The sequence below is a fragment of the Rhopalosiphum padi genome, chromosome 1 (genome assembly GCF_020882245.1).
Source record: "Rhopalosiphum padi isolate XX-2018 chromosome 1, ASM2088224v1, whole genome shotgun sequence".
Classification (NCBI taxonomy): domain Eukaryota; kingdom Metazoa; phylum Arthropoda; class Insecta; order Hemiptera; family Aphididae; genus Rhopalosiphum; species Rhopalosiphum padi.
Window position 1 is genome coordinate 26,704,032 of NC_083597.1, and position 27,456 is coordinate 26,731,487.

The 27,456-nt window shown below is 26.2% G+C and overlaps 1 protein-coding gene across 5 annotated transcripts in view; it reads left to right on the forward strand.

Annotated features, from left to right (window-relative positions):
- The window catches only part of LOC132917832 (D(4) dopamine receptor-like), a 137,876-nt gene extending 115,240 nt beyond the window's left edge, over positions 1-22,636 (forward strand). For all 5 annotated transcript variants that reach the window (XM_060978771.1, XM_060978774.1, XM_060978770.1 and 2 more), the window contains 3 exons: positions 1,229-1,715; positions 9,875-10,078; positions 19,231-22,636. In XM_060978771.1, coding sequence (XP_060834754.1) covers positions 1,229-1,715; positions 9,875-10,078; positions 19,231-19,311 — 772 coding nt within the window. In that variant the 3' untranslated portion in view covers positions 19,312-22,636. The remainder of the gene's footprint in view (positions 1-1,228; positions 1,716-9,874; positions 10,079-19,230) is intronic.
- Positions 22,637-27,456: the final 4,820 nt, after the last annotated feature.

The window sequence follows — 27,456 nt, forward strand, 5'->3', positions numbered from 1 at the left end:
TGGTTGTAAAAAAATAAAAATAAAACAACTTGAAATGTTTCTTGCGGCGTGACTGCTGTAGATTGGGCATTTTACACACACACATATATATATTATTATATGTGGCACTCACCATTGATTGGTTTCGAATAAGCTTATTATTATATGCTTACTACAGAGATACATGGGCCGTATCACTTGAGTATTATATTTTGTATTCTATTGGTTTTATTGATCATATTCTCTCTTCCAAGCCACTACTGTAAATTTAAATATAAAAATATAGATAGTTTGACATAGGCAATTAATAAAAATATATATAGTGTTTGTAGTGTGCATTTTAACACTTCAAACTATATTATTTTGTGTCATATAATTATTTTTTATTTCGATATCACAAAAATTGACTTGACAAACAAGACAAATGTAGGTAACTAGTGAAATGTATCACTTCGTATGCATACTGATGTATAACAAGTGGCGAACTTCTAAGTATATGTCAGATGGAAAAATGTTCAATTCCAATTGGGAAAATATAATCTCAATCTGAATAAATCAAAAATAATATTATTAGTTGGTAACCGTTCTGCTGTACGAGTGATCCTAATAATATTAGGCATATAATATGTAAATAGTAATATTTCAGTAGGTATCTCACTATCTCCTTAGTGCATAAAAATGTTTTATATATTATATTAGTCATAATTCAAATAATTGATAATAATAATAATCTTACAACAATATTGTATTCATATGTTTGTATACAATATACATGCATATAGACCGTATAGAATTTTAAAATTTTGGGTAGAAAAGGTAATCAAAGTTTTTCTGACAGAAAAAAACTACGAACTGAGCATCAATCAATATTTTGAAAAACGTTAGACATCAATATTTCCATATGCAAAAGGGTAAAGATGCTTTGTGTCGCGCAAGCGAAGCCCTCCTGACAGGGGTTTGACGGTCGAAGCGGGCAAGGAGAAGAGTTCAATTTTTTTTATCATAGTTTGTTGCAACATTATACGATATCGAAAATTATTAAAATTAGATAAACTGACGCACAGGGGAGGAGGGAATTTCACTTAGATTATCATTTTCTCGACATAATTACAACGCAGTAGACATATTATAACTATAGTTGTTGTCTTTCCATTATACTATGGTAATGCATAATAATAACATTACAATAACAGTGCACAGATTAAACACGTCCTAACTGCATTGTGCATCGTATATCCGTGTGCTTCAGGAACAGTCAGCGGACGCGCAAGCACAGCGTGTGCATGGAGCCAGAGATATCGCGGCGCAACTCGAACGCCATCTTCTCGGCGCTGCTGTTCCGGGAGGAGAGCCGGGCCATGAAAACGTCCATGATGGTGCTGTCCACGTTCCTGTTCAGCTGGACGCCGCTGTTCGTGCACGTGTCCATTGTCCGGTTGCCGGAAGAGGTGGTGTACACGTGCGCCCTGTCCGCGGCCACGCTCAACCCGCTTGTGTACGTGTTCCGGAACGACGCGTTCCGCAAGGAGATGCTGCGCGTGGTCTGTAGCCGTAAACGGTTGCGTGAATCGGCCGCGGCCAAGGCGTCCACCGGTTACCAGCAACACCGGCTGATGACGGCCCACCAGTCCGACAGCGTGTCGGTGCACAGTTTCCGAATGTCGTCCGTCGAGTGCCAACACTCGTTCGACTCGGTCACGCCGCCGCCCGCCGACTTTGTCGCCACGTACAATCCGGTAAGACGCCTCTGCCGCCGCCGCCGCACCACTGTACATACAACTCCATAAGCCCGCCGCGGTGATTTCGATTTAATGAAATGTGTTGAGACTAATCGAATAACCTGCACATGCGCAAAGGGGAGATGGATTCATCTAGCACACCCGCCCACCACCCCGCTTTCGCCCTTTGATAATGCTGCATGTCTGTTCATATTTTATATTTTATGACCGTTTTTTTTTTATAGAACTCAGATTTTTGTATACCGTTTGACGAGTCTTGAGAACTGCTCTTTTTTATCACAAATTATCAATCAGACGATTTTCTGAGTAGTTTGGAGTATATAAGTTTTGTATTCAAATTTATCCAAATAATTCGATTTAAAATTATCAATGATGGTTTCACATAATATTATAACATAAAATTGTGTAATTGTACAATGCACATTAAGTACATTATTATCACGCGTGAGATTCTTAAAGAATTACATTGCATATATATCAGCATACGGTTATGCCGAAAAAATATCTACAATATACTTATATTACTCTATATTATACTTCAAATGTAATTCATAAAATTTGAACTATTTAGAAGTTTGAATTATATATAATCATAATAATAATACGTTTGGGAAATTATTTTTTAACTGTGTGAATCTAAATATTCAAATATTGTATTGATTATGATATAATATTATAATAGAAGAGGTACGCATAAATAATTCTTAAAAAGAAGAGGGACTCGCGTCCTTCGAGTAATTACTACGTTTCATAATCTATTATAATACTCGATAAATTAATCGTCTTTATTTATTCCACTACTTAGTACTTATTCGTTTTCTAGTAAAAATTAAGTATAATATGTATTTGGTATACAACTTTTTTAAATAACCCAAATACGTGCTATTTTGTACCTATTGCAGTATTAGGGTGATCCCATTTAAGATCCTGAGTGAAGCGATGAATATATTAATTTTAAATGTTGTATGTGTTATTTGTTCTCTATATACACGAAAGTGGTTGATAAAATTTATAATAATTCAAAAACAGAAAACAGATAACTACAGAAACTTGAAATTTTCACCAAGTGTTTATATTATTATTTTTTATGTATTGTATATATTCAAAATATTTAAAGTTTTTTCGAGCTACTTACAGACAATTGAAATTATCGAATTTATTTATTTTTATTCTGAACCGAGTGATAAATTTATTAATTTTACAATGATTTGAGTTACATTTTATTTTTAAGATATAACCATATAGATTATAAGGTTTGTGTTCTATAACTCATAATATGTTAGTTTATTATGTTGATTTAGTTAGTTTATAAATATGTTATTGAAATATTTATTTGTATTTTCAGCTGCCAAAATGCATATTTATTTAAATTATTTAAATATATATATCTAATTCGAACATCTTATTTGATTATGCAATCAATGAATCTAAACTATTACATAAAATATATTTTCAATGATCTAGTAACTAAAATTAATTTTTTTGCTATATTACTATAATGTTAAAAACAAAACGTATTAATCAGAAATTTGTATAATTGGTTTAATGGTAAATAAACTCCGTCCACCATCTATAGCAATTGAAATAGGTATAATATACCTATAAGAATGGTATAGGCATCTACATATTTTATCTTTTTAAAATTTTTTTAATTATTTCTATTTACAATCGAAATGACCAATACATTTCATTCATTATGCACCAACTGCTTCATTTTATTTTTTTACTTGCACGAAAAGCTTCATTTCCCGTTGTTAGTAAAGATTTAACGCGTTTTGCACTGTGTACAAATATTAGTTAACAAATGCGATTAAATATTTGAGAATAGTTATATTAAAACGCCACTATTATGTTTGTATCCGATTAATATGTAGTATAGTGTAATACCCACGGGATTAACAGTATATAATATGTAATCAACGTCAAAGGAAAAATAACGAAACTAAATTTGTAACTCGCCCATCATATATATATAAATATATATATATAATGGTATATGCTCATAGTATGTGATAATAGATTTATAAATTATTTGTTTCCGAACATTATAACGTAATAATATACAATAATATTTAATAAGCATATGATAGTGATTTAAATTTAATACTGTCATTATTTGTTGTACTAACTATATTTACGTATATATACATTCATATGTCGTACTTATGTATTATATACAAATTGAGATTGACCACTGTCGGATAAACTTTTGTTTTTACTATTTTTAAGTATTCCTGAAATATATAGATATTTTACTTTCGTGATTAATAGTGCTACTCATCATAATTCGCACCCCGGCGACTATAATGAAACAAGTCAAAACCGGTATATTTTCAGGAGAGAGATTTTTAAATTGGCTTGTAACTTAGTTTAATATATATAATATCGACACAAGTCATCAAAACACATACATAAATACTGTTTGGAGTAGTGTCGTTTTAACCATATATGAAACGGAAAAAAATAATTTGTATGATGTTATTACCTCAAAAAGTCAAACTTTTTACTTGTGTCATTATAGTCGCCGGGGGTAACCTATAATGCTGCTTTGAATGCACCATTTAATGTTTTTAATCGTCAACGTGATTGAAAAATGTCTATATTATATTGATTTAACTGATGGCATAAAAAAACTGATTTCTAAAAATGATTAAGTATAAAGATTTTACCGCATTTTTTATTTTCAGTAGGTATACTTAAACAAAAAAAAGGTAGGTAAGTAGGTACAGATGATCTGCTGTACATAAGGTGTCGAGTGGATCATTATTCATTGTAATGAGTGTATTATATTTGAATTGAATGATTTATCATTGCATACGAAAAACTATTCTGAGCGGAGACAGTCATCAGTCAGCATATATTACTAACTATATTTCAAGATTTGTTTTTTTGATATAGGTGTAGCTATTAAAGTAATTTATCTTATTTTCAGTATTACGGTAACTTGATTTGATTTTTTTCCGAAAACATTGCATTTATTCTAGTATTAGTATTTTAATTATTTTAATAACATATATATTTATACCATATTACCATATTATATTATTGTTATTAACTTTAACTTTTGATTCAATATCACTTGCCATAAAATAATGTATTTAGGTTCACAGTATAAATAGGTAATAGATTAAAATTAATATACTTATATTGAAAATTAAATAACATTAAGTAAAATTTATAATCAGTACGATTTCTATCACCTCGGGTGCACACGTGTTTACTGCGTTCCGTATCATTATCGTCTCAGGTACAGCAGTTTATTTCATACGCTTCACATAAATTCCGTCCCAAAATCCCTTTTCCAAATGAATTGCGTCCCAGTGATATTTAACGACTACACGAATAGCGTCCCAACGTAAAAGGATTATTTTCCTTCCATTTTACACAGACTTAGGACTGTCAATAACAAAATATAACTATCGGTATGTTAAAAATATTGATTTTTGTCGTTGTTATGCAATTAGAACTTAGAATTAAGTTAAATGAAAAAGTGTAGGTTTAAATTATAAGAGGGTAATATAATAATTAAAATAAAAAAATAATTAAAAAATTATAAATATAATATTAAAAAATTTAAAAACTGGTAAAAAGTTGAATGGAAAACCTAAACTTTTTTTGTATTCTTGACTCAAACCAATCATTTGAATTTTCCTCCACCAACTTTGACCTAAATGAAACCTGCGTTCTTTCATTTTAACTGATGACCATATGATTAATAATGATGATTGAATTGCTTTTTAAAAATCGGCAAATAAAATTTTAAGTGAAAAATTAATATTATTTTTTAGAAATTCAGGTTTGAGAAGTGTAAATATTTTAGTATAAGTATCTATATTTTTACTCGAAAGTAAAGAAAATATCAGTAGTCTATAATTATTATTTTTCAAGCCATGGTTTGTAAAAAATTGTGTAAACAATTTTTGGCAACTTTTAAAAGTTTCATCCACAAATATTGAATCAACTTCACTTAAAAATGTAACCTACGCAATTCATGTAGTCGTTTAGATAAAGCCGGACGCAATTTGTGTACCCATTTATCTTTTTTTTTATTTCGAGACACAATTCGTGTATTAAACCATTCCACTATTACTTATTACGAGTATATATACCGTGTGTATTGACCAAATTGGGCGACTCTGGCCTTGAGCATAGTCTCCAGGGGGACGTGGCATTCCTTATCACTTAAATAAATTATATCGATATTATCACAGAACAAAATATTATTATAAATTATTTACTTTACAACCATAATGAACACAGAACAATAATGAATTGACAAATGCAACTATTGCAAATTTCCCATTTCTAGGATGACAGACTGCAGTGCCACACACGAGTGGTCCATGGATTGTATCTGTTTTCATAATATCGTGACAAATAGGGATACAGATTACCGACGTCTTATCAGATTAACTTTTAGAGTCCAATACTTCATACTGCGAGCCGAGCGGGGATATAGACGATATAGTCACTCGCTCAACTGATCGAGTGTCGCTTCGATATTGTTCTGTGTTATTATGCAACATCATAGTATATAATGCCACGTACAGAACCCACCTATTATATTGTCGTCTCAACTATCGATTACAACAAAATTAAAATACTATCCGTCTTTGAATTCCATCTCTTCTTAACATGAGGATAACAAAATACATTTTTTCTGTTCACCGAATTGTTTTATGACCTTATCAACTTCAGACGGCGAAACGGAAACTGACGTATTTCTGTTATATAAAAAGACAGTTGAGTATGAATAACTTTCTCCAATCAAAAATGTACTTAAATTTATTTGTACATCGGTGATTTACATAAGAATATCAGCAAATTTTCAATATTCCACAAAAAAAATGTATATATCTTCATAATTTTTCATCAACATAAATAGTAAAAATCAATTTAAAAACTAAAATATAGTAAATAATCTATTACTTTACCAATGAAAAGATGAAATCGATGCAAAAAAATATTTAAGAAGATAAAACAGTAAAAATATAATCACATAATATTAATATATTTACAAATTTGAATTTATATTTTATATTTATAACTTGTATAAATACAAGCAAAAAGCACAAAAAAAAATTAAAACTTAATAATTAGCGCATATAGGTGTGCGATTTTTAAATTTAACAAATACATCTACAGTTTCATCTAAATTGTTCTAGACTGATATTGTTAATGACAAGTTTTGATCTATTTTGAGATATTATCTATTTACACTGTTACGTCGGGATTTGGTCGATATGAAGAATGAATATGTTATGTACAAGTGTGTAGTAAAATCTTTATTTTAACGTTAACTTGATACAAAAATATAATATATGTAAAGATAAGTTGTTTGGTGAGCGGTGTTACGACCTGACTCCAATAAACTGATAAACAAGACTGTAAATGGTGTCCCGAATATCTCTAACCGTCTGCCGATCTCTTTTTCCGGTCTCCTTATATATGATCGGTTTATAAAGAGTGGTGTTCGTGGTGGTGGCGACTCCATTGATACGAGTGGTCTCGCATTTTATTTTCTTATTCTAGTCGATTCGTATTCATATCAGCGGAACTACAAATTTCGAATGCCCATCAAGTTAGCACCGGCACATTATGCTAAGGCTCTGAAAAATATATCAACAATTTGCTAAGAATTTTATCGACTTTTCTAAGAAGTAAGCTATGTGTGAACATACTAAATGATTAAATTAATCAAATAATACAATGTTCACGCTATTCGTCCTGTCCACAATGCGCTCGTATTAAATCGAAAAACGTATAGCCACACCGTAGAATTTTATACTTATGTAGTTATGTGTCATTGGGCTCGTAACAACACAATGAACCTATTTTTATTGTTTTACAGTATTTACAAAAATATATTATTAAATTTTGAGTTATAATTGTTATAAAAGTTAATAAAATATGATATAAATATTTATTATTTAAATAATTATTTATAATAATATAATAAATGCAGTATTTTGAATTTTCGAAAAAAATGATATCAACTTACCGTAGTGCTAAAAGTAAAATAAATTACTTTAATAGCTACATCACAAAAATAAATACTTGGTGATATAGACTGACAGACTGTTTCCACTCAGACACTCAGAATCATTTTTTATACACAATGATTTATTATTAAATTCAAACTTAAAACACATACAATAGTGACAAGCTTGAATATGTAGTAGATTAGTACCTACTTATATATCTTTTATTCTTACATTTTAATGAATGTACAAAACACACCTTTGTAAGACGTTTAATACAGCGTTTTATAATCAATGTATTACAATAGAATAAAGTAAATACTAAATAATTACAAAATACTTTTATTTCATAATTTAACCTTTAATCCAAAGATACGAATTAGTCTATTTAAAAAAAAAATGTAAAAATACATTAAAAATAAAATATTCACCATATCTTATTCAAACTCCACGTATAATACACTTTTGCAAAAGCACAAAACATTTTTATTTAATGAAAATTCTCATTGTAATCACTATTACATAAAATTAATTAAATAAATTATGCTATATTTATTTAAAAAGCAATTATAAAACAGAATAATTAGAACACTTCTTGAAATAGACTGATGGACTCAGTCTGTTTCTTCTCAAAAATATTTTTCATATGCGTTTAGTGGTGCAACCATAAGGGGGTGTTTTAGCGTCTAGACACTCTCCTTAAACCATAATTTTAAAAATAAATATTAAATCATTTTCATCTGGAACTATACTGTATACACTACTGGAAGATACCCCTCTTGAAAAAATACTAGTTGCATCACAGTATACAATGATGTATTATTGAATTCAAATTTACCACATACACAGTAAGTAGTGACCCACTTGATACCTAATGTACAGCAGAGCATTACCCATTTTCTTACCTTTTTTTGTTTGTTTTTGTAGATAATTTTGTTACTTTTGACTCCCCAAGTATCAACTCTTGATCAAATTTGCTATAACTCCTTAGGTTTAAACGTTGAAAATCATATCATTTTTACTGTACTAAAAGGTGATGACAGATAGGAAAAAACACTCTTAATTTTAAAATCAATACATTCATCACTCTGCTCAAAATGTAATACAAAATAATAATAAAACAATTTTCACATATGACCTTTAACACCACTGCAGTCTGTATAGTGTTTTATGGGCATAGAGTTGATCTATTCACAATGTGGTTCAATAAATTTATCTTTTTGACGCTGATATAGGTAAAAAATTATATTTTTTAATACTATTATTAATAATATTAATAATATTAACAATTTGTATTAATTCTTATAATAATATCCTATTACTATCAAACGCGTCATACTAAAAAAAATATATATATTTTTTATTTATCAATTTGTTATTTGGATAAAATACCATTATTTGTTGTTATAAATATTTGAAATTTTTGAGAATAAAAATTGACATTTATTGTGATAAAAATAAAGACATTTGTACCACGAAAAATCAAAGTTTAGAGCTAAAGTTTTATTTTATTATTTGTATAAATGAAAGCAAAAACAAAAGATATAATAGATCAGAAAAAACTTTAATGATAAATTTAAATTATTTTATCAGAACTAACATTAAATTGTAATTTTCAATTTATAAGATAACACATAATACTGAAAGTATACAGTTTTATGACCCATATTAACTATTAGCTTATTCAAATACGATATAAAACTTATGTAACGCTCATATTTTGAATTTTTAACAATTTAATAATATCGTGAATTTTTTTTTTTTATTGATAATGTTGGCAATAACTTACAGATATAAAAACATTTCTTCAGGATTAATTTTAAAAATTTGTTTCTTTACAAACTTAGTTCAAACTATTTATTGGAATAATTTAAGATAATTTTACTGTAATCTTAAAGATACACATCCTATTATCGGCTATCGCAATGAATCAGCATCTAAAAAATACGCTGCACAGAGAACGGATCGTAGAATTTTTAATGGTAATACCAATGATTGATTAATAAATAACTGTAAGGTTAAGTCTGCCGTATTAATTGATTATTAAATTATAACTGATGATGACAAAAACACCCGCTGTCATTTCATTTTTGGCAGTACAAAAATAATTAATGTGAACACATTTTTATGACGAGCAAAAATTATTGTGTTTTTATTATTATTATTATCTTGCAGATAAACGGATCAGAGCGATGTACGCGTTACGAGAGTGTTACATTCCGGTTGGCCCAGCGCCGTTGCCAATACTGCAGCAGACAGAGTTCCGACTCGTCGTTGAGTAGTAATTATCCATTGCTGGTTAATAAAAACCGTTCATCGAGCGAGCCAAACACACCAAAACATTACAACAACAACGAAAACCGAATTGTCATGTTTAAGGTAATTATTGTGATCAAACGGATATCTATCATTTAACCCTACGAGAAATACAATAAATAAATATTTTATTAGAGGTGCTACGATTTTTATACAAAATTATCAAACATAAAACTAATAATTAATTATATAATTTCTTACTTTACAAAAATAATTGTCAAGATAGACCAAGTGGTTGGGGAGGAGTACTAAACAACAAGACATGTAGCCAGAATTTTTTTTTTAAGGTCATGACTGATATAATACAAAACCTTTTATTTTTAATTTTTAAAAAATCCAAGTGGTCCAGATTCGATGGATCCCCTTGGATACTTGCCTGTTACCAGCTCTATTATATCCACCCCTATCAACATTTAAGTACAATAGACGCCACCTTTAAGACTCATAAATATAAAGTTCAGTTGCTTATTAGACTAAAAATCGTCTGGAACCAAATACATTAAAAAAGTTTGTTATGAGACTCAAATTTCATAACACAACGTAGAAAATGACAAATGTGGACATTTTTGATAACATTTTGAAATAAACTCGTTTAGAAAAGTTATTTTTGTTGTAGAGGATTAAATTCATATGTTATTTTATTATACAATGTGAGTATAAGCAATATATTTCCAGAATATTTATAAATATTAAAAAATAAATACACACAAAAATCACAATCTATTTTAATATTTTTTTTTAATAAATATTATAAATTGCATACATGTAAAATTAAAATATCAAATACTACGTGATTTAATCTGTAGTAAGTAAAAATAATAATAAAAGCTTAAAATGCATATAATTTAATATAATAATGTATTTAATTAATAATATATAATATGTACTTATTATGTTTATATAATAATATGTATTGTAGTAAAAGAAAAATAGCAAAATTAAGTTAATAATTAATTTAAATTTGTGTTTGTTCTTCTCCACTTCGCCTACATATCGGTCTTATAATATTTATTCCGTTTTAAGACTCAATTTGTGCTAGTTCCAAACTGGTGTTCACTGTATATTATAGACACCTAACTTAACATTAACTTATACAATGTTTATTTTAGTAAAAAGTATATCACAGCTACAAATCTATAGTTATGTCTAAGAATAATATACGTTTAAAGATTTTTTCTTAATCTACAGTATTATCTATAGATAATAATTCTCGAAACTTAAAAGCCGATAGTAAAAAAATGTAATAATGTCTGTTTAAAAAATAATTGACATATTATAATAATTTAAAAACTATATTCTACAATATGTTTTAACTTACTGTTGTGTGCTATATCTTTAGTAATAGTAATAGAAAAAATAATCTATATTTATAAGATACAAAATCAATACACATTTCTATAACCATGAAATATAATTTTAAAAAATATTGAGCTCTAATTTCTAATAAATATATATATATACCTAAATATAGTAAATAATTGAGATAGCTGTTATTATAACTATCATATAAAAATAAAAATCATTTAGTTTTTAAACAATATAATTATTTACGTATTTCATGTATGTGCATTTTTACGTTAAGGTTGATGTTATGGTATAATTTTAATAAAAAATATTTTTTAGTTTTTACTAGAAACTTTAAAAAAAAGTTTAAAAAAAATCATTCGATGAAGAAAAATTAAATATTATTTCATAGAATAATAAATAATAATTTAAATTTCTAAAAATGTAATTAAAACAAATTAGTGCATAGCAGTTTTACTATAATATAACAAATAAATATAATAACATATAAATCATATGCAAGTTATACATATATATATTATATTAATATATAATATTAAATAAAAATTGAATTCAAAATTAAATACAATCAATGTAATTCATTGAAAAGAAATTGATTTACTAATGACATTTTTATGGAAAGTTAATAATAAGTATGAAATGACATATGCAATATGCATGTACACTTTTGTTAGTATTGAAATAAATATAAAATCTTTAATATCTATTCAATAATATTACTTATCATAATAATTTAGAAATGAATACAAGTTGAAACATTATTAATAAGCGCCCATTATAATATTACAACAGTTTTAAAGTAATAATTCATAAGTTGACCTGGATATACCTTTAACTGTAACTATATGTATAATGTATAATATATATTGTTACTGTATAGTATTAATTCTATAAGAACTTCAAATATTTTCATTTTACATTTTACAGTGCACAAATTTGTTTCAGAATACACAATTCAATTTTATATTTAAATAAATCCATAGTTCAGGTAAAAAAAAATTAAATTTGTACATGGCCAACTCATTCATACATTAAATATTTATTAAATTCTTATATATGTTTGTCATGAATTCCCCTGTACATCTAGTACTCTAGAAGAATTAAATAAACGTCAATATTTTTGAACAATGGTCTGAAAACTGACGACTAATAATATAATTTATCCATATTAGGTTGTTTAAAATATTTTTTATACAAAATATTGGGAAAAAGGAATTTTTAAAAACATAACTGATATAATTATTATGTCCTAAAACGGTTGAACTTATATTATATTAGGCATTATTTTACTTATGAAATGTAAAATTAAATTCAGAGTTAAACGTATTTACGGTTACATTTCTGTTTTTATTTTAGTAACCAAAATTTGGTTTTCTTTTTCTAATTTGTTCAGATACTTGAAATAGTTGAAAAACTCTAATCAACTGGATTCATTATAAATTATGTTGATGTCTTTACTAAGTTCAAAATATAGTAGTTCTATTAATTATCCGTTAAATCTTAGATTCTTAGATCGTTGTAAAAACAAAAAATCCATCTTTCCAATTCTCAACAAAAAAATTATTTCTGTATCGCTGTCCGTCGCACCGGTATCGGAATCCGCCATGATGAGTATCTCTTCTGCTTGCAGATAATCGGATATGTATATATTTTGTGGCAACTGAATAATTAACTACTGATCGTCATAAACTTACAGGTGGTTCACGACGTCATGGTAACGCTCTCCGTGTCGCACAAATTTATAAAATGACTCCAACCAATAGCTATGACATATGTATGTAAAAAAAAAAAATTACCTGTCTATTGAACCTAATTTGAAACTCTTTTTAGAAAATATTTTGAACAATTTCAATTTGGATAATATAATAATACTAATCTTTATAACGGAAGAAAACTCCATTTACATTATAACATTTTTAGAGTCACTATAGCCACGGGTTGAATAATATTATTAATAATGTATTTATACGTGCGTTTGCCTTATATCGGTGTACCTACAAATTACAATACAAACTTACTTATGTACTGATACCGTCTATCAATAGGTCGTTCATTCAATTTTGATTTTGTGATAGAATACACCGCCCGGACTACTGTTGGGAACGCAAAGGTTTTGTGCCGAAATACAATGACGAACGTATACAAAATAAATATATTATACAGGTATACATTTTACTCGAATGCCTAAAAGAGTTTACTCGCAAAAACCATAATATCATCTATACCACGACGCATATTACTTACCATTTGTTATAAATAAACATATTATAGAGGGATATTACTGTCTAGCAATATGAAAACACACACAAAATACAATATTATATGCTTGTACATATAAATATTGAGTTGTATATTAATATAACAGTATCACATATAATATTATACTTACATATATATATATATAGGTGAATCCTTTATTATGTGCCTTCGTCGTTGCATAGATCATTTATTGGTTTATTGTCTGAATAGCATTAAAAATAATATCATATAGTTGAAGTGAACGGGTGTTTTGTTTTCAATTGACCTAGATTATTCTGATTTATTATCTAAATAATACTCTATTCCAAGATACCCACAATAATTACATAATAACACATAAAACATAATTTCTGATTTTTGATGATTTATTTACTTAAATGTACCTATATGAGTGTGTATTGATATGTGCAAAATAAATAATATTAAACAAAACAGCAAATATTTTTTTATTTTGAAGATCGAAACAGAATTTTTTTCTTTTCTAAGAACCATGCTAAGATCGGAACTGATGTGTTTGATCTTTTAAAAACCGAAACAAACCGATGTGAAATCAATGTGATAGAGATTCCAAACTTTTTTCCAACAAATTAATATGCACCTAAAAATGGTATCACGTTACCTAGTAATATACTATTTTACAATTAATATCGCAGTATTAGTTCTATTTTACTACATATTATTATTTTCGAAGTACAATTACAGTAGTACAAATTAGCATTGTTTCAAATGTATATTTTTTTATTACAAGAACATAAATATAATTCGTACCTTAGATTTTATGTTTTTTGGTTTTTTGATCATTGATATTTAAAATAAATAGAAATAAATACCTTTATTTGATGAAAGATCGTCAAAATTATTGTATATTACAATATGGCGCTTTAAGTATACTTATTTTATACACATAATATGAAATACATTTTTAACTTTTTTAAAGCGTTGTTAAAGTTTTGAAAAAATCATTAATTATAAAACTTCAAAATACATTATGTGCACACTTTGCTTTTAATTTTGTAGAAAAGTATTGTTTAAAAAGTACACGTTTTACCGAGAAATACTTAAAATTCTAAACATGTTTAAAAACGATTCTTTTTTTTACAAAAAAATACAATTTTTATTCTAAGATGAATATGTAAACTATTTTAATTGTTAACACATAGCAACCTGGTGATATAATTTAATTCAAATTTTATATTTTAATTCGCTATATGTAATAATAAAATATACTATTATAATCATAGCCTAAAGAAGACTTACTAATTAAAATTTAATTTTAGATGAAAATTGCTATTCATCATAAATTATTAGTCTCAAGATCAATTTTTTATTACTTAAAATCATTATAAGAAATATGTTTGTTTTTTTGTGATACTATTTTTTATACATTTTAAAACATATTAAATTCCTATATGATGTTTATATTATAAAATCTATTTGTAAAAAAGAGTTACACACGAATCAATGCATATTCTTAGCTTAATACTAACATTTATTTAATAAATTATATTTTCTATTATTATTTATTTCCTAGGTTTTGTTTAAAAAAATACAATCACTCGTATAATTCATAATAATGAAGGGAATTAAAATAAATTATAATTTAAAATATTTAAAACTAGCTCAAGTTTCAAATGTACGCTACCCAACATTCGTGTCGATTACATATAGGTACCTAATTATGTACGTAGGTAAATTTGGAACAGAACTACTAACAAAAAAAGAGGGAGAAACATTTTTACAAGCATCAAAACTTTAAATATTTATAAAAAAAAAAAATATTTTTAGGTATTTTAATAATTTTTTTATATTTATTAGAACAACTTATGAGGAACCTAATTTAATTTAATTTGCAAGGTTTTTTACGCACTACGAACAAATGCATCATATACAAATGGAAAAATAGAAGTTCTATATAGTAAAAATAGTGTTAAGTACATAATATGAAACTTACTTGTTGAGAACTTTATATTTTATTTTTAAAAACCAACAATATGAATATTTATATTAGGAACGGCAATTACATAGAATAATGGTTGGACCATAGAAATAAGCAATCACATTAATTAAGTGGAAAGGGTATAAAACGCACGAATCAAGTATTTTTTTTATCGAAGATCTTCTCTAGGGAAACAAAATTCTGTTTGTATATGACAATAGTCAGACCGATAATAATTAAAAGGATACAAGTATGGCCTTTGAAAGCACGAGTAGAACAAAAATTAAAGATCTTTGCGAATAAAGTGAGTTAAAATAATATGCGGACCCATATTGTCTAATGAGTTGAATTGCTGACGTAGAAAAAAACACAAAAATAAGCTAGATTTTGAAAATACCCGAAATTACAATCTTATTCTAACCTTATGAAGAAACAAATACGTTGACTTTAACACGTTAACCAAAGAGAGATAATAAACAAAGTTAGAGTATTTATTAAATGGTAACCAGAAAGAAGGACGTTAGAAGAAAAAGTTCAAGATAGAACGCGGAAAGTGGAAGTGATTGACAGGGAGGAAAGAACATATAGGATCGAAAAAACACTTTACTTTTGACTAAGTTATATAGAGTTGGAAAAATATTTAAACTTTCCAGGGTTGGCTTAATAAAGAATAACGATGAATATATTATGTGATAGAGCAATAATAAATTAAAACAAATATGTCAAACAATCAAAACGAAGTGCGAAATATATAGGAACAAAAAGAAAAAACGAATCAGCAGTATCGCCTTAAATATACACAAGAAGTAAAAAGTACTGAATAGAATGATGAAAAATTCATAAAGTAATAAATTTGGGAAATATTAGACAATTCCCTAAGCCCGGCATACCTAACGGAAAGAGAATAATAATCCAAATAGGTTGCGTGCAATAAAACGGCCCATCAGAAACACATGAACCGTGGATGTTCGAAGGATTATGACGTAGCAATTACCCTATAGGTAGTTGGTTTTAAATTGCGTCCAAGAACTATAATCTGTAGCTCAGTCTAGTAGAACGGAATATTTCACGGTTCAATGCGATATGTCGAAAGAACGGAATCATATTTACCAAAAATGTGTATTGTATCTGCAAAATTTCTCAACAAATATTTCTATAGTATAAAATTACACTTATAATATAATATAGTATAACTGATATCCGAGGATTTTTCTAAAAATTGTTGTAGAACATCAAATGGACATATTCTGTATTTTCAGATTTAGTATTTTTTTGTCCAAATGTTGTCCCGTTTTATTGATTTATTAACGAGTAAAAATATTTTGGAAAATATTTGCTTTGTTCTATCGCGTAAAATGTCTTCTAAAAAATAATATATGATTTTTTGGAATTTTCCATATATATATACAATACTGTGTATAAAGAATAATTTATCGACAGGCGTTATTTTGACAATACTCGTGTATGATTTGTATATATATATATATATAAATGACCATACGTCTTCTATCATAATACATAGGTGTACAGAACAGATATATTTATAATAGTGTGTATAGAACATAGATATACCTACAATATAAGTATATTATTATGATATAATTTATTAGAACCATGTAATATATCGTTTGTGAATGACGAAATCCAATTTTAGTTTACACGAAATCGTAGAAATGATAAAAATGAATATATTTACATATAAAGTGGTTGTCTATATAACTATTGATCATATTATTATGTTTCGTATGAATAGCAATAACTGAATTTGTAGATAAAAAAAAAAAATTCTCATTACTAATATAATATAACACTGCATATATTTGAGGCCAATTATTTTTAAGGATGACCTATCATTTTTACTAGTTATATAGACCGCGTGGTGATCATGATCCCCGTGGGGATATGTTATCGGCTTCACTACCTTTATATTATAGTCTCGACCTGACAAATAATACATTATATATAATATGTTTTAATGTATAATACATGGACGTACAATTTTGATTCTAAGCGTAGCGATGAATGTATTGGTTTTACAGTGATGAGTGGTTTTTTTTTATATCTTAAGAAACTTTTTATACTAGCAAAAATGCTTTGATCATAAACTGTAAGTGTGGCTTTGGATAAAAAATTGGATGTAGTTGGTAAAAAGTAAAAAGTAAAAAGTTCCCAATACTTTTCTTAATACTTGTGAAAAACTAAAAAAAAAATATGAAAAAACGGGAATGATATTTATACACTTCACCAGTTTTTGATTATATCGATTTATCTTAATTCAAAAACAAATAACTATATATATAGATACTAGAAATGTTCATAAAATATTTATTTTATTTTTTTATACACATGATTTAATTTTCAAAATATTTTGACACTTTTTGAACTATTTATAGATATTTGACATTTTTGACTTGATTCTTTTTGTCTATAAATATTGATAAAAATGTTTATGTTTTGATCAAAATGCTTAAACATTTAATGCAATTTTCCTCATAAGTTTTATGTAGTAAAATTGTTAAATTATTTTGATTTTAAAAATACACTATATTTTTAATTGTAACAGTTAAAGCTTAAAAATTTGAAATTACACTATTCTTTATTAGGTTGGTCTTGGAGTAGATTTTAAAAATATCTAAATTACATTGGCACAATTTTTTTTTATAAGAAAGTATTCAAAATTTCAGTTGTAAAAACTTATAACTCAAAATTATTAATGGTATATGGACATAAACATTTTTGGCATAACATATATCATCATGATCATTTGCTATACATAATAAAATTTTCACAGTAAGTTTATAAGTAAGTTACAAATAACATATTTATATCACAATCCAAAATTCATATCGTTCTACTGTACGTGTTATTGACTTACCTATAAGTTAATAACAATAATGAATGTTCTATTATTCTAATGATTAACAATACAGCACATGTAACGTTTTTGGAAAAAATAAGTTCAATGGACTGTTGTAATAATAGAAAAATAAATAACTTATAGTACTTTATAAAAATTAATTTTAAGATAAAAGAATAAAAATAGAAACTAACACAACGTTCACTGATCAGAATTTTTTTAATAAGTTTGCTATGGTGTATTGGTCGTATATTATTGAATTAATATTTAGTATATCTATTACTTGGCCTACTTAATAAGGTCGATAACAAAGTAGACTTGAAACCTTTTAAACGGAAGAGCAACTTTCCAGGCTTATATTTTTATATATGCATTTTTTGTATGCTAAAATATTTTTGTTTTACATAACAACATAACCATTAAACCATGTATAAATCATGATTTGCGTTAATGTACAAAAATGATTATAAAAAATAAACAACAAACCAAACATCTGGACCATTTGTTAAAAACAATTTACTTCAATTAATTACATTTAAAAAAATAATAATGTATTGTCGTATTGATATGTACCTATTTAAATTGATTAGTTTATATACATATGTATAATGCAAATATGGTATTTTTTTAAATTAAAATAACGTTAATAATAAGTTATTGTGGCACCTCTAAAAAAATGTCCATAGAACACGCACATTTTGTGCGAATTTCGTGTAGTAGTATCCATTCTTTTATAATATGATTATAATAAACATAATGAAATCAAATAAAATATTACATGGAATACAACATATTTTTTATTCTCACCATACTCCGGTTGTCTAACCTAAACTAACTCAATGTTTCTCTGCACTAAAGGTAGCGGAAGTGGAAACCAAAAGGAACAAACTACAAAGGATGATGGCGATAGACACTGATTGTCCATCGACTCGAGTTTAATAATAATATGCCAATGAAACACGAGTCAGAACTCAGCTGATCTTATACTATGCCGCAGCCAATACACAGGCACCCGCCAACGTCGACAACGTTTGTCGAAGGATATAGTCTATAGAGTAATATTTATGTATATTTTTGCATTATATAATGTTATTATTATTATGTTCCATATTGGAATCTAGATGTATCAAATTATATCGATGTGTGGTAAACTTCCTCCTCTTTCCCACACAGTTGCCAAAGAAAAAAAAAAGTATTAATTTAGTGTTAGTATGTCAATTCACGTGACGGAATAATGTCAGTTATCGGAAAACACCTGATTACTTGGATGCATAAAATATATTATACGGATAAGACTGCGGTTATTGTGATCTATAATCTATATAATATGATAAAAGTATGTCCATTTGTGCACATACCGCGACGAAACAGTTCACTGCTGATGTTAATAAACCGATGTCGCGTGTGCTGGATGACTTTTTTTCCCACAGCGAAATCCGCTCTGATCTAATCTCCATTCAACGGCGGAATAATTAAGTTTGGTTTTTCATCTTCGAAACAATTTGTTTTATATAATATATTGCACGAATAAATGTTATGTTTTGTGAATATCCCAAAAACTGTTCAAGCCGGTAACTTATGGTTTCATTAAAAATGCAAACCTAGACCATCATGTATTAATATTTATTTATTAAGTACGGAGGGATAGCCTAATGGTTAATTATTATTACAATAATATTATTAAAAAATGTATCCTACATTAACACTAAGAAAGAAAACAAGAATAAATAAATCTTATCGGACAATTCCAAATCATTTTTTAATGAATTTAGAAGCATTAGTTTTCAGTTTAGTTCAAAAGTATCGGTATATCGTAATAGTTATTATTTAGTTGTTCAAAATAATTTTATGGAGGCATCTACTGCTGTGATTAGATTTAGATTTAGCGTTTAGCGTTTAAATTCACGACGACGACTAAATCATTCTTTACACGTACGACTAATTTCTATATTATTTTTTCGTTTTCATATTATTGTGATACTTGTCTTTCTTGTGTATAAACACTATAAACGTTAGTCCTTTGAAATATGTATTAAAATTACAATTCGTTGGAAAAACGTTGTTTTATTTCGGTCCTTGTGAAATGAAAATAACAATTTTAAAGAGGCTTATAGTGAATTTTGTATACTGTTAATTTTAAACTATAAACTATGATCCATGACCATTTATTATTTTCGGTATAAATTGTAAGCGTAGTGAGAAAATGAGAAAATATATATTATTATTACAACGCTTTTAAAGTAGCTTTTTAACCCTTTTACTAGTCAACATAATATAGTTTTTTAATACTCTGATGAAAGTATTTTCATTGTCTTTATTTTAGTACTTCAAAAAATTATTTTTATAGTTAAGGTAGCTTATAAAATATAGTATTTATTATTCAAAAAATATGCGTATAATATTCCATAGTATACTTTCAAGTGCCTACTCAAATGTTATAATATTGCGGACTCCAAGTACAAAATTACTGAATAAATAAAATATAACTTGGAATCGATCACCTGTTTCTTGTATTAGGTTAGGTCAAAATAAAATAAGACAAAAAATGTTATTAAATACCATTACAATATACAGTAAAAAGAACTAAAAATCACATAATAACTACTCGTGTCGTATCAAATCAACACAAAAAACGTGTTACAAAAATGACGAGTAGGGTTTAAATATTCTTCGAATATCGATGTTCAAAAAGAATAACTTCAGCAATATATTATAATATATATAATTATTTGTATGTATATAATACTATATATTTAACCATAATTATACAATATTATGATATAAGTTATAAAAAATATAATTTATAACAGTTAAATTATAAATTTTATCGAATTTTTCCCTATGCATTTTTAACATTCACACAAAGTAGATACGATCACGATTTATCTACTCTGTCTATATTGACATAAAGAAAATTGAATAATTTCATACACAACAAACAATAAATAGATATAAGTATATATTTTTTATGATTACAAAGGAACGAAATGCTTTACGTTCGCTATTATTATATTTAATAATTTTTGAAATGCTGTGTATTTTTTTTTTATATTATCTTTACAGTCTTTTGATTGTAGTATATTATAATAATGAAATGAAATTATTAAATCAAATAATATTTTAAATTCTAATTTTATCATACACAGTAGTTTAATTATGTAATTTTTGTTTTATTTTCCAATATTTAATTGTAAATTGTATACTTCAAACTTGTTTCATATTAGCTTTTGTACAAAAACAGCAAGGAATAACTAATTATATTTTTACTATAAACAAAAAATTATATTATTTCAGTGGTGTAATTAAGGGGGGAGGGGGGTAATTGGGATTGTCGTATCCTTTCATGATCTTTTTTTTTTAAAAGACAGATTAACTACATTTATTTACTGATTTAACAATAAATATTATTGTATATTTTGTAATTATTTGTTTCCATGTGGCCCTTGTCATACGCATACATACATGTATTGTATTAAAAGGAGATGCACATGATAAATTATTTTATTTTTTTTTTTTTTTGTGGGGGGGTAAATGTAAAAATGTCACCCCTACCCCCAACCCGCCACAAACATGACCAAATTACGCCACTGAATTATTTCATCTACTTAATTTATATATATATTTGTGTATGTGTGAGTGTGTATAATATTTTAAATTAATAAATAGATAAAGTATGAATAAATTATTAAAATTAATCTATGCATTAATAAAAAAATTGAAAAGTATAAATTCTAAAATTGTTATACCATAACGACATATTATTTCAATTAGGTGCAATTATTAAAATATTCTTTTTTCGGCCAAACCTTTTTAAAATTAAAATAATTAATTTTGTTATTATTTTATAAATTAATAAACATGGACAATTTTACGCGTTAGATAAATATAACAAATAATCTGATTCGCGTTGCTTTCAAATAATTTGTAAACTTCATTTTTGAATGGACTATTCTCCATTTTGCTTTGACAACATTTTTCGAAATATGTGAATTTAAATTATGTGATCGATTTAATATCTTATATTGTATTATATAAGTGGATGAAAACAATTATATCCTTTTTTCTTTGACATTATAAATGAATTCAGATTATGTAAAACTATAACTTTGTTGCCAATATATAAGAATTATCAATACTATTTTAGTTAAATACATACGTTTTCCACATCGTTTGTTATACTCGTCTAAATATTCAATTTTAAAATATATTTTGACGTAAATTACCGATAATAATTATGAAGTAATCGTCAGTATAAAAATGTAGAAGTAATATAATTTATTCTTTATATAAATATCAATAATATTAGTGTGATAATAAATACGGATATAATATTAATAGAAACAACAATTACCTTGTTTGAATTTAAAAACAAAATAATAATATTTTAAAATTGTTAGTATTAAAAAACAGAATTATAATAATTTAAAGTAATTTATAGAAATATATAATATGTACATTGTACTTAATAGTCTATAACTGTTTTTTTATCTCTATTGTTTAATGTGATCAATTGCATTATGTTAGTTTAGTAAAATTTTCATTTTATAGTTGACAAGTGTCACAAAGATGAGTGTTGTTAAATAATGTTATAAAATGTTATTTTTTTAATTTATCATGATGTATATTACTTTATCTAATATTAATTTTTCAACTTATATACTTTTATTAAGTTTATTTTTAAACAATTTTTTTTAATTTTTTCAACAAATAAATAATTGTTTAATTTGTATTTAACAGATAATTTAAAAATATTATTTTTTATTTTATAGATAATTATAACAATAAATATAGTATATATATTGTATAACATAATTTATTTAAGCCTATATATTCATTTTTCTCGAGTATATTCATCCATCGTGATTTATTATCCTCATAGATATATATATATATTATTTAATATTGTGTAAAAGGTGTTATTGTGGTCTTAGCTCTTTGCCTTTTTACGATACGAAACCATAAATTAATTTATAATAAAATGACATAATAACATAATTATTACAAAAATGTACTGCAACGAACGAGACATTCAGTGTACTGCAGTTACTATATATACCACAGATTTATGTCGACGACTGTAATTGTAAAGGTATTCGAGAAATTCTCGAGTGAAAATATCAAACATACTTGAAATAGTTGAATATATTATGTACCTAATGTTGCGGTGAAGTTGTTTTGCAAATTTGTAACCCGGACTTTACGGGTAGGTGGTTATAATATTATATCGATTGGTAAAAATATAACCATGAGAAGAAATTAAAACGCGTGTCGATGGAATGCAAACAATCGAGTTTTTTACCCGGTCAAGTAAACATAACTTTATTTTAGTTTTTTTAAATAACGAATGAGGTAAACCTTATTGCGTTCTCAAAAGGTTTGTTAATTTGAAGAATCCTGCGAAATACTGTAACCGTAACGAAACCCTAGTTTTCTGAATTAATTTATTATTTATTTGAAACTCTCTCATTGGTTGGATGATAAAGTTTTTTGGGTGTAATAATATATCTATTGGTCTTTTCAGAATGTGTGTGTGTGTTTATTATCATGTCAAAGTGCGGAACATTATATTTTAATTTTTGACTTTCAATGATTTTGTAGATTTTGGAATTTTTGGAAACTGTAAAAAAAATGTATATAATGTTCTGTAGTAAAACAATTATAAAGTTATTTAATTTTGTTTAAATTAAGAAAATAATGACTCTTGAGCTTTAAAATATTGATTTGTTATTAATGCTTATTAGGTCCCAACTAGCGTATATTACATTGATTTATTATATGCAGCAAGAGATTTCAAAACATTAATTCTATTCTTATGTTCTAATATATACATTTATATTATAAATTCTTACTACTCGTATTTATATTATACGAAATGTTAACACATTATGTACAGCTATAATAAACACACTTACATAATAATATAGGTGTACGTTTTTAAATGCCGAAGATATAATTAAATAACGGGTGCAATCGGTGGTTACTCAAGTAAGGTCGGTTAGTACTTTCAGCCACAAACTTACAAACATATATAATCCGGCACAAAAACCGTAGCAGATACTAGGATACTTGATTTAGATTAACACTTAATTGAAACACAAAACAATGTAATCATTCCTCGACGGCGGTTTTACATTAGTAACCACGATTGCACGAGGATTCATGTTTATGTCGCTTCTATCTATAATATTGAAGTATTATTTAAAGTTTGCTTATTTTTGTTATCGATTTGCATTGTTTAATATATTATAAAGGTTTTTTTTGATACATCTCAATTTTTTCATCAATAAGCCTATTTAATATTATACAATCATATTATGTTGTATTATTTTATTTTTCCTTGTATTTATAACGAGGTATAAATGAGTAATGATAAAACAGCCGTTTCACTTCAAATTCACTAAATCGCATACTAAAAGATGTTGGATAATAGTGATAATACTGTATGTAACTTATTTTATAAAGTACAATATTAAGTGTTAAACTATAGAATATTTAATTAAATAATTCTAGTTAAAAAAATATTCAATTATAAAGTCATATGTATATATAACATACCTATATTACACTGCAAAACATACAGGGTAGATGATACAATTATACGTATACACCATGCAAAACAATGAATAGGTAATTATTTTCTTCAAATGATTATTAAAAATATCAGACAAATTGTTTTATTTATTAATACTATAAAAATTTTTAATTTTACAAATCTCAATAGAGATAAGGATAATTTCTTAAATACTATTTTAACACAATAAACGAGAAAGGAGGCATTAAAAAATAAAATAAAAATACAATCGATAATTTGTTTTTACAATAACCGTATGAGTGAGTATAATATAGATATACTTAATATTAATCAAGAATTAATTTGGATTTATGTTTTCTGTCCCATTAGCGATTTAATCGACTACATCAGGGGTCTACGACCTTTTTATGCTTGCGGTCCGCATTCATAGTAAAAACATGTATTTTATACAAAAATTCAGTTTTGTTATTACAATTTTTATAATTTAAATTTTAAATTATAAGCTATCATTATCATTAAAACATATATAGATGCTAATAAGTTTCAAATGTGATTGTAGACTACACATTATGACAAGGCGGTTTGAAGACCCCTGATCTAGATGGAGTTCTAGGAATATTATTTGAGTTAAAATCTCTAATGAGGGGTTCGGGTTGTTGATTACCTGAAATCGGAATCATTTATAGAAGGTTAGTGCAGTTTTTGATATTATGTTGTGATTGGATATATAAAAATGTTCACCCACCCATTATCAGGCAGAGTGTCCACAGTAGCGTACTTAAAGCGGGGGATTTCCACCCATTTTATAATTTGACTATATTTATACTTTATACAAATAAATATATAATGTAATAAACTTTTCACCAAAATAATAATAATAATAATAATAAGTTGTAAATATTCTATACTCAGTGTACTTGATTGAAATACAATCGACTCTCGATAATTCGAAACTTTTGGTAATTCGAAGTAAATTCTCGTTCTCTTAAAAATCTCATGGTAATTCTAATAAAAACAATTTATTTAAGCAAACTTGATAATTCAAAATTACATTTCGGGAAAACTGGTCACTAACACGTGAAAATTTAAAGTTTCATCCGTTCAATCGAGTATTTTTAAAAATGGGGATTTACCATAGAAATTCAAGAAATAGAAAATGTCAGTTAAATATTGCATCGATACATATACTGTCAATTTATTTCCAGGTCGATAAAATGGATATTTCACTGGTTATGTCAATATGGATGAAGATATTGCTGTGTGAGAAGTCCTTTATGATACTGACATTTTGGAAAATACATTAAACATTGATGAAGACAATGAAGGTGACACAGACCCTCTTGTGACTTTGAAACAAGCCAGTTCATCATTGGAAGAAAAAATTACGTAACTTTTTTCTCCAGTCAGAAGTCGATGTCAAGGTTTTCAATGATTTATTTATTTATTTCGAGTAAATAACTCAAGATAATGGTATTGCAAAAATGAAACTAATTCAGTTCAATGAATCAGAAAACAATTACTGATTTATTCAAAAAATAATAACCTTCATAAAATAAAATTTTAATATTCATAATTAATTTAATATATTTAATAATAATAATAATAATAAATGTATATTTATATTTAAAAAGCAATAAATAGCTGTAATACCTGCTGCTTAATTTTCTGAAATATTTAATAATTTTAATAAAGAAAAACAAAAATTTTTCATAACTTAGTAATTCAACATTTTTTTTCGCTCTCTTAATATTTTGAACTAATACTCAGCAATTAGAACTCTCGGTAATTCGAAATTTTTTATAAGTCCCGCCAACTTCAAATTATCGAGAGTCGACTGTACTTGGATTTTTTTAAGTTTGATAATTTAGCTGGAAATTATTTTAAAATATTTTTGTAAAACTAATATTTAAAAAAAAATAGAAATTAAAGAAATGAAAAATGTATCATTTATGATATTTTTAAAGATATACAAGGTAATTTTACTTACGTATAGTTTTAAAACTATAAATATTTTTGAAAATACATGAAACATTTTTTACATGATTCTAAGTCGTTATAAAATAACATTTTTGAAAACAATTTTACTTACAATTGTATTTATTATTTTAAATATTTTACGTTTCAGACTTTTTTGAACGGCATACACAATTTTAATTTAATATCTTAAAGCAGAGTATATATTATATGCTTTAATATATACCAAGACATAAAAATTAAATTTTCAATGAGTGGATAGTTAAGTAGTATTAGATGCCAGCTATATTTTAAAAGTATTTAGTGTATAGATAAACGGGGTTTTATTGGGGTATCCCGAAAAATATTGTTTATTATAACTTAAAATACTTAACACTACTGCAAGTTTGAAATTTTATTTTATTATAATTTTCTGAAAAATATTGTTTATATGTAAAAAAAAATTATTTTTTATTAAATGCGGTATTTTTATGACTACCTAAAAACTTTAAACAATTTAAACTATATACAAATAATACTCCCTAAAACATGTTTACCTTTTGGAACAATATAAGTGTTGAGTGTTGAGAGTTGACTAA